Source organism: Notothenia coriiceps, unplaced genomic scaffold (assembly GCF_000735185.1).
Source record: "Notothenia coriiceps isolate Sejong01 unplaced genomic scaffold, NC01 NC01_scaffold00036251, whole genome shotgun sequence".
NCBI classification, from domain to species: domain Eukaryota; kingdom Metazoa; phylum Chordata; class Actinopteri; order Perciformes; family Nototheniidae; genus Notothenia; species Notothenia coriiceps.
In genome coordinates, this window is record NW_011368952.1 from 26,820 (window position 1) to 36,886 (window position 10,067).

The window sequence follows — 10,067 nt, forward strand, 5'->3', positions numbered from 1 at the left end:
GAGTAGAACAAAGTAGTATGCTGCTGGAGCCGGGGAATGGAGCCGTCCAATTCCAGTTTTGGAAAGTCTGCCGTGGTTCCATTCCATTTCATTGAGCTGTTTGATGATGGATAGATAGATGGATAGATANTTTTTGTAGTTTTTAAAGATATTTACTGAACTACCTTTCCAACTCCTCATGCAGTTGACTGTTACAGGTCTATACAGGTTCATGGTACAATGCATAAGCTTCAAATCGAGAGACTGAAACTGTATTTTCCTTTACCGTTCTGTTTTAATTTCACAATAAAGTTAATAGTCATATTATGTTTGATATTATCATGTTTTATTAACTATACCACTGTCTTTTTAACCCGCACCGCCTAGTGGTTAAAGCACGTTATTGAATTTTGTTGTTGAATACGTTTTATTTGATGAAAACATTTAAATATTAAGAGTAGCCTACATACAAAAGAAAGGGGAAAGTAGAAGGCGTGATAGAAATATAGAATAGAAAACATCAAGAAGATACTGTAGTGATCTCTACAATAAAACAGTTTAGTGCAGGACACCCTTTGATTGAGAGGTTCTTTGCAAGCACTTGCAAAAATAAAACATTCCCATGTCACAGTCTCGAGAAACAAACTGCATCAAAAACAGTTTTTGGTAGTTAGGCTTTTAAAATCATGCTAAAATAACATATATGCTATCAAAAAAACATCTGGCTGGTTGGGCTTACGTATTACAAACAAATGTTTGTAGGACTCCTTAAACATTAAGTTCTCAAAATAGGAGGGTACCCTTTGGCAGATTGTTAAACACAACGCCATTCCCCAGTTTCATAACAAGGTATAGTTGAATATTTTTGAAAAATAGTTGGAAGCAATCTCAAACAAAATTAAAAGCTTGTTGTAGCCTACAAAACATATATTGGAAAAACCTGATTCAAGTGGCAAGGTAATACATCTGGGCTCTGTTGAGCTAGCAAAGCACATTCTCTCCTCTTTCATCAAACTAGTTACCACTAAACATTTGACTTGTGTCAGAAAGTGGGATTTTCCCAGAATAGATCGTAACTATGGATGCAAGTGCACTGATTACTCAGTTGAAAAGTACAAAAGTGAGAAAGGTGAGTTCAAGATAAACAGACGGCCAAAAGAGCAGTAGTCGACTCCCAAACACAGATAAAGATGAGAAGGGAGCAGAAACCACAGAATGATCTTAAGTATGGCTTACGGCCTTTCCAAAAGACAGGCAAACACATTCAAGTGTAGGTCACACAACTCCAAACAAAAGTGCAATAAAGACAAACTGACCAAGGAGCAAAGACAGTAGGTCCAATTTGTGTAGGCATATCGGCTAACTTACAGGATATTGGGTGCAGGAGAGCAGAGCTTTGGTGATGATCATCAGGAAACACACAAGGGCAGGAACTGAAACAACAGGAGAGACTTTCAAAATAAAACAGGATATTGGAATTGGATACAAAGAAACAGGAATATAACTATCTCTGTTGTTGCTGTGTTGTTAAAAGAAGCAGAACTTTATCAAAGTTTAATTTGTCAGGAATGGGGAATATCAGGACCCAAATGCAGTTGAAAAAAGGACAAAAAGGTCAAGGAACAAAAGGCGAGCTTTATTTTGAAAAGCAGATGACAGAAAAACATGACACAAATACACACTAACGAACTGGGGAGCACATGAAGCAGGACAAACTCTAGGGGAGGCATAAACACAAGGGCAATAGGTGAATACAATCAGACAATCAGACACAGGAGGGCAAACACAGGAAGGAAGACAAGACACAGGAAGAACAGAATTTCAAAATAAAACCATGACTAGACAGACAAAACTAAAATCGTGACATAATTGTGATTTGTAGGTGTCGACTGCAGTAATTGTGAAACAAGGACCCAAATGCCACCCACAACTGAGAGCACTTTGTTCCACTCAAATTGTAATCGTAGTTTTGTGTTCATTCTTGCCAAACAGGTAAGATATGAAACACCCTTGTGACACAAATAGTTTGAAAGGTGTGCTCATTCATCCTGGCTCCTCCTTTATGAGTCATCCTGCTCTTATTACTTATTACCCTGCAACATTTTGATTATTGCAGCTTATTTCCATTACACAACAGAGGCAACATGGTGAGTAGCGTTTACAAATGATTTGGCTGGATTGTGTAGTGCTGTATCATTTAAACTTCCTTGGCAGATTTGTGCCCCACAGGACAAGCAATAGAGATGATTGAAGTGATAATTCTCATGTTAACACTACATACACTACACTACAACTGTATTAGCCTATATGTCGTTATATCAAGTGTAAGATTTGTTTCAGATGTTTCTCTTGATGGAATGGTTTGCTAGGTAAAAAGACAGTTTAGCGGTTGCCTAAATGAAAGAGGACTAAGCTGAAGACCAGGGTTGGAAAAGTGAAAAACAGCAGTTTCCTCTCTCTCATAACCACCATTGAATTTACCTTTTGCAAAGCCCTTGCCCTGCTCAGTGGCCAATGGATCAGTATACTGGGCAGCTTCAAGTTATCGATGGATGAATGTGATCAGGGCATTCATGAGAAAGAGAGCTCTGCTCTCTGTGAAACCTATTGGGTTGGGATTGCTCAAGGTGTGGTGCTTTGTTCGTGCTTAAAACTTGCTTGTTGGTCGTCTTGTGCCAAATGATTTCACAATGACTAGAATATGGCAAGACCCATGGCGTGTTGTTAGTTCAAAGCTGGTTTATTTGCATGTCGAATAGCTTCCCAGTGCAGAGCACCAGGCTATGACCTATACTTCAGATCCTGGGAACGCTTCTTCATCACGGAAAATCGTGTCTGTTTTATTGTTCTTATTATTCCTTATTATAAAGAATGTTAACATGTCCCATATTATATTTTATTATATAAAACCCAACTTTAATATTTCGACATAGCTGTAACTTAGAAAGTTAGGTAACATAAACTTGAATTATTAAATAAGATTTTTTTTTAATTGGGTTGTTGGGCTAATGTTAACTTTGCTAATGACAATAGAATAGCTAGCTACAGTGTCGAAATAATATGATTGTAATGTTTAACTTGGCGTTATACTTTTAGACGTCAGTTCCTTCTCCCACCCGGGACTCAAAATGGTCCAACAGGGGAGGTGGGTCCCAGCATGGAGCAGCTTGTGTGCTAATGTGTAAGATTTGGCCTGAATTGTAGTTTAAAGCATTATATCTAACCCAAGAGAATGTGAAGAGGTTACAGAGTTGACGTTATTTCCAGGACGTCTATGGGTTGGGTTCCAGAGATAGCTACGGAAATAAGCATGTTAACCATTTAGCCCTGGTATGGCCTGTCTTGTAGTACCAGATGTTCCTCCAGAGGTGATGGTGAGTCTCTGTATCCCCAGACAGCCCTAGGTTTAGAGAATGAGAGGGTGGAGCTGACCCGAGATTTGCAATGGTCCCAAAACGTTTTGCAAGTTTTAAAAAAAATTATAATTAAATGGGAGGTAGAAAAAGGAAAAACGACTCGTACCCTTGCCTCATCTCCACCACTGCTGGGAGGCTGCTTCGTGGGGAGCAGAGCCAGCAGGGCCTGCATTGACAGTTAACTTAAATTGAACCACAGTTAACCCCATCTCTGATCAGCAAAGTATCTTTAGCTGTTGTTTCACAGGTTAGTACCAGATGCTTTGAACACACAAAATCTTATCCAAATGGGTAAACTTAAATCAGTTTTCAAATTTGCCACAAATGTTCACTTGGTCCCAGGGATGAAAAAAGTATTATTGTTGGTCAAGTGTCAATATGTCCTCACAAAGCATTGTTTTTTTTGCCATAACACAAGAATCCATGATAATTATGACAATTTCACAGAAATGTCTATTAGGAGATATGAACAGAGTGATCACATTTTAGACAGACATCGATGTACTGTAAATGGCTGGTTGGTGGAGGCATACAACCGTGAGGCATTTCTTCAAATTTGTCTTTGGTTCAAGGCTTTTATTGGTCATGCGTAGGCATACATTGCTACAATGTAGTTATGACGATGAAAATCGTAACTTTGTGTGTTACTCTTGTGATCTGTCTATAACTTAAAATGTTTGTATATTGGATACATTTTAAATGTGACAGGTTTATTATTTTCGTTGTGCAAAATATATTATGTTTTGTGTTTTTCTCAAAACAGGCGTCTGGAGTACAAGTTGCTGACGAGGTGAAGCAGATCTTCAATGTCATGAAAGTAGTCAAAAACGACGATGATGAGAAGGAACGTATAAGAATCGTGCAACTTTGGATTGATGGCGAAATTAAAGTGGAGAACATTTACAGAGAGAAAGATCTGGAAGGCGTGGACAATGTCTTCAAGTTCATCAAGGATCTGATGCGGCCGGACCAGTCCCGCTACTTCCTGTATGACTGCCACTTTGACACCAAGGAGTCAGGTCGAAAAGAGGAACTGATCTTTATGATGTGGTAGGTCTTTGTTTTTTATTGAAGCCTAAATACTCTGTATTTAGAAGGAGAAGGACTTTGTAAAATCCTATTTAAAGTCTACTCTTATCCTATGTTTGAATGTTTTGAAGTAAAGTCTCTGTGGGACACTTGATAAGATTATTTTTCCCTTCAGGGCTCCTGATAATGGACCTATGAAAAGTAGAATGCAGTATGCTAGCTCAAAAAGTGCTATGTGCAGGGTTGTGCAGGGTAAGTTTTGTTCAATGTTTTATCACATTCATTACGCTTGACTTTACAGTTCAAGTTGAATGGAGTTTCATCTGTTTTAAGTAACTATGTTTTCTTCAACAGGTGTCAAGCATATCTTCGAGATGCATGACGTTGAAGATATGGAGCCGGGTAGTTTCGCAGAACGCCTTAAACATAATGTTCTCAAAATGGAGGGGCACCCTTTGAGGGGTAATTAAACAAAACTGCTCCTCCCACTTTTCATAACAGGCACATTTGATGGAATGTTAGGGGATAATAGCAACAATTCCGAAATCAAGTCATTGTACCCTTCCAAATGTTCCAAGCCCACTGTTTTGGCTTTAAAAAATAGTTTTATCCGGGTGTAACTTTATTCATTCGTTAACATTCTTAATGAGACTTTGGTGTTTTTTTCTTGTAATTGTTTCCACATTTCTTGTTATTCTACAGCCATAAAAGGATGTAAATAACAGGCAGTGCAGGCTTAGGGCCCATGAGGTGGGCGGGGGCCCTTCAACAATTTGTAGGGTTCATTTTAATGAAATCATACATGGTTTCATTTGCATTAAATATCCTCCAAAAAGGCAAACCCATCTATGTTATGGTACACTTTATCTTTTTTGAAAAATAGTCACTATAAATCTAAAACAAAATTAGATGCTTGTCCAATTAGACGTATATATGATAGCTTTAGGCAAACAAATATGTCAGTATTGACAAACTGAATACATCTGCATGTTTAGCGAGCTTTCAAGCCTTTCAAACATATACACTTCAGTAAGAAAAGGAGATGGTTGCAAAAATATTGTAATGCTGGGTATTAGTTCTTGCTTATGAGTAATGTGTAGCTGTGGTTTTATTGAGGGAGGTGTCCACCACAGTTGATTTTTGGCTGAGCAGTATCTACATGCTTGGCCAAAGGGGTTATATGTGCAAATTGCTACATTGTGTTTGTGAAGTTCAAAGAAGCGGCAGGTTAGCCATCCTGATTGAGTTGACTTATTGGGGACACCTCAACCTCAGGTTAACTGTTGCTGGTGAGGTAATAAATCTGGGCTCTGTTGAGCTAGCAAATGCAAATCGTCTCCTCACATTTCTTCCTTCCTCAAACTAGTTATCCCCAAACATACGAGAGATTCAGACACCCCATGTTACACAAAGCAAAAACAGATGAACAATTCAGGTTTTGTAATTTACCAGTAGATGTCAGAGTTCTCATAGACTTAGGTTTGCTGCTTCAACGTCACTGAAAGGGTTGTGGCCAAATTGACAATGTGCTTGCAGCAGCATGAAGTTTTCGACTGACACAGAGTTATGCAGCAGCCATTTCCTGCTCCGTGTGGTTTAGGGTTTTATTTCCCCTTTTACTACCCGCTACCATTAGAACTGGCATACAGGCCTTACCTTAGTTATTATGATAAAACAAATAAAAAATAAAAACTTTAGGCTTCCAAAAGATGGCTTTATATACCTAACTATCATACTTTTGCTTAACAGGCTTTCAACTATTTAACATACAGGATATTTCAGTTTTTCTTAACAAGTCACAGATTCCAAGGCTTGCAACGTGTAGTGTGAATGTAAGCAGGCAAGCTATGACATGTGCTGACATTTATGCACTCTGCTTTTGAAACAGACACTAGTCCGGATGTGGGCGGGACTCTGACTCTGTGAGCCACTGAGCCCCACAAGAGAAGCAAAGCCACTGTGATGCTGAAGCAGAGTATCTCTATTTAAAAATAGTCACTGTGGAGGAAGCGTTTGGTATCTATTGAATGCTGTTTCAAAAGAAGAGTTTTGAATACGTTTCTGGACTATCCATCATCTAAAAATGAGGAAGAACATTAGAGTGCCATGGATAATAATAAAGTGCAGTAATTTAACTAGATGGACTAGACAATTTTCTTTTTGTTCATTGATATTTGTAGTATTTTTATTTAATGCCTACAAAAAAGCATGGTCTTGAGGCAGACAACAGCATTACATTGCACATTTCAAACAACATTGATTCGTTTACAAAAGTGCTAGGAAAATCCTCATTTTTTAAATGTTTGACTGATATTTAAATTATTTAGAACAAAAGTTTAAATTATTGGATTATGTTATAGAGAAATGTGCACCAGCGTTACTTTTTGTGAATCATGTAAACTGCACTGACTCACCACTCTTTACAGAAAATGAAAAACATCAGGAACTATGTTGACAAATTAAAATGTACACTTGAAGTTAATATTGTCCAGATTGTTGTTAGTATATAAATCTGTTGAATATTTACAGTGTTTAGTGGAAATCTAAGTGTTGGAGATCAACACTATTACGACAATTGGAATCTCATGGAGGCGTAACGTCTCAATTTTCCTAAGGTAGATTGATAAATCCTTTGACTTAACTTGAGCACTCATCCTTTGTTTTTTACCTTATAAGGCCACTGAGCTGCATCTCAGCAGAAGATAAGTTAAGTATGTGGACAGGTTTGTTCTCCATATAAGGGTGTTGTGCCGCGCCCACCGGTGAGTGACTCAAGCTCACCTGGTTTTTGCATTAAAAAGGAAGGCCTCTGTCTCTACCTAACTGATGATGGAAAGTGTGACTAAAATGTTTTTAATTGTGATGGACAATGAAGCCCATAAATCTAATGTGATTTAGGCATCAAATGTAATGTGAATAAATGCAAATGCTGAGGTTGCAGCTGAAACTGTCTCGCACACCTGGGAAGAGGGGGATGGGCTACTTTGGAGGTGGTGTCTTCAGCCCAGCTCCTCCTCTATGAGTCAACCTGCTCTGCTTCCTTATGACCCTTCAGCATTTTGACTTCTGCTGCCATTTTTTCTCAGTTGCCTGTTTCCTTCACACATCACAAGCAAAATGGTGAGTACCTTTCACAAAGAATATGGCAGGATTACCTTGTGCTGTGGCATTTAACAACTTATGTGTGCCCCAAAGCACATGCATGTAGAGATGATGAAACTTTGAAGTAACACACTAATTTCAGCATGTAAAACGTTGAACACCAGTGAAGCTTGGTTGTCATTATATCTACAGAGTGTAAGATGTTCATTTGATGTTCCTACGAGTGAATAGTTTGCTGAGTGAAAAGAGAGTTTGGAATTTGAAAGTGCATGCTCAAGGTGTGGTTTTGCCTCCAAAATGGAGGGAGCCTTGTCCGTGCTTCAAACTTGTTCAGAGAGAATCCCTTGGGGCGGTCTTTCTTGTGCTAACTTGTTCCACAATGACTGGAATGTGACAGAGCCAAGGCCTTTAAAAATTCACAGGGAAGTTACAGCCATGGCATGCTACTGCTGAAAGCTGATGGAATATTTGCAAATTAAATTGCATTAATAGTGTTAACAATTCTCCCTAAAGCCTAGTTTTGAAGAACTTCCTGTTTCTTAATTTCTTCAGTTCTGCTTTCTGTCTCAAAGTATGAGAGAACAAAGTTTGCTCATACAGGAGCCAAGACCCACATCTCACTAACGTGATCATACTGTGGTCTTTATTTAATTTAATATCATTTTACAAGACTATGAACATTTATCTTTAAAATAAGATTTGGTGCGGAACTTGCCAGTCACTGAATCTAAATTAAATCCATCCACTTACATCTACTCTTTGATTTGTAGTTCTCATTTTCAAAATACAACATCTTACCCATCTGTATCAATTTGAACTGCATTTTATTGATTGTTTTTGTCTAACGATATCTCTGTAACCTAAAATGTGTCAAACATTGGATACATTTCAAATGTGACAACACGTGTATATATTTTTTGTGCTAAATATCTAATGTTTTGTGTCTTCTCAAAACAGGCGTCTGGAGTAAAAGTCGCTGACGAAGTGAAGCAGATCTTCAATGCAATGAAAGTAGTGAAAAGTGATGATGACGAGAAGGAACGGATAAGAATTGTGGTACTTCATATCGATGTGGAAATTAAAGTGGAGAAAATCTACCGGCAAAAAGATCTGGAAGACGTGGAAGATGTCTACAAGTTCGTCAAGAATCTGATGCTGGCTGATCAGTGCCGCTACTTCTTGTACGACTGCCACTTTGAAACCAAGGAAGGCATTAAAAAAGAGGAACTGGTCTTTATGATGTGGTAGGTCCTAGTACTTTACATACACATTATATACATTCAAGCCCTAAATACGCTTAAATGTATAAACCATCTGCATCCTCAACTAACTAACTGTACACTGTAGAGAAGGACTAACAATGTTATCTTTGTAAAATCCTCACATGTATTTGAGAGCTTTTTCTATGGATTTATATTATTGTGTGTGAGAATCCTAAAGTGAGGGGATTTTGGGCCCCATGAAAAGATAATCACATTGGTTACTTAAACATTTTTTTCTTAATGTTCTAAAATTGTTTGGGCCCCTGTCAGTCACGGGCCCTTAGAATCGTCCTAACTTTTCACCCCCTTACGGCGCCCCTGGGTGCGACACTAGACTAATGTGGAATTATTCTTCCCCTCAGGGCTCCTGGCACTTCAGTACTCAAAGGTAGAATGCAGTATGCTAGCTCAAAATCTGCTATCCAGAAGACTACGCAGGGTAAGTTGGGTTTCTTTTTTCTTTTTCTGCTTGAATGTTTTTATCACATTTAATTGACTTAACATAGTTCTAGTGGAATGGTGTTCCCTCTATTTTAAGTTACTCTTATTTCTTCAACAGGTGTCAAGCATGTTCTGGAGGTGAATGACATTGAAGATATGGACACTGACTGTTTCACAGATCGCCTAAAACAAAAAGTATCAAAACTTGAGGGCCACGCAGCATAGGGTCATTAAACAAACTACCTTTCCCGTTTCAGGCAAGGTGCATTGGAAGGGATTTGAGTAGATAAATGCAACATTTCCAAATTATGTGTATTTTGAATTGGTCCAAGAAAACTAAAAGGGAAGGATTGGATTCCAGATGGGGTTAGATTCCTGTACCACAAACAAATGTGCCCTGTCACACCAATTTGGTTGTGAAATCAGTCTTGTTGAGATGTAATTTTATTCATCCTTTAAAATAACCATTCTATACTTGATGTTTTTTTCTAGACTGTTACACTTTGTAAAAGTACCATTTACATGCGTTTATCAAAGTCAAAATGCAGCAGCTGTTGGACTCTGTCTTGTCAAATAAACTCTATTCAACCGATTTGACATGGGTGTGATTATTTCTTCTCTCACTTAAAGCAGGTAAGTATCAGGCTATAATTAGCAGGTAGCTGGGAGTTGGTCTTAGCACCTGGATGTATTTCAAAAGGATTCTCTAAATCGGTTTATAGGCTGTGGCTTAATGTTTATCATAAAGTCATGTAAGAGAAAGGAAACGGTTTTACTTCCAAAAATATAAAGGTAATAGCTATTCCATTCACGTTGTGTTGAACAATTTTGTTTACAA

At 38.1% G+C, this 10,067-nt stretch overlaps 2 protein-coding genes across 3 annotated transcripts; both read left to right on the forward strand.

Moving 5' to 3' along the window:
- The first annotated feature begins 1,881 nt into the window (after positions 1 to 1,881).
- On the forward strand, positions 1,882 to 5,756 carry LOC104963440 (cofilin-2-like). 2 transcript variants are annotated; one of them, XM_010792024.1, is made up of 4 exons: positions 1,882 to 1,971; positions 4,159 to 4,445; positions 4,600 to 4,676; positions 4,779 to 5,756. In XM_010792024.1, exons 1-4 carry the CDS (start codon positions 1,897 to 1,899, stop codon positions 4,892 to 4,894), a joined length of 555 nt encoding a protein of 184 aa, XP_010790326.1. In that variant the 5' UTR covers positions 1,882 to 1,896; the 3' UTR covers positions 4,895 to 5,756. The 2 variants fall into 2 exon arrangements, with proteins under 2 accessions (XP_010790326.1, XP_010790327.1); XM_010792025.1 differs by lacking the exon at positions 1,882 to 1,971 and adding an exon at positions 2,035 to 2,126.
- Positions 5,757 to 7,439: 1,683 nt separating this feature from the next.
- Positions 7,440 to 9,821, forward strand: LOC104963441 (cofilin-2-like). Its single transcript, XM_010792026.1, has 4 exons — positions 7,440 to 7,544; positions 8,484 to 8,770; positions 9,151 to 9,227; positions 9,348 to 9,821. The coding sequence occupies exons 1-4, from the start codon at positions 7,542 to 7,544 to the stop codon at positions 9,452 to 9,454; spliced, it is 474 nt and encodes a 157-aa protein (XP_010790328.1). The 5' UTR covers positions 7,440 to 7,541; the 3' UTR covers positions 9,455 to 9,821.
- Positions 9,822 to 10,067: the final 246 nt, after the last annotated feature.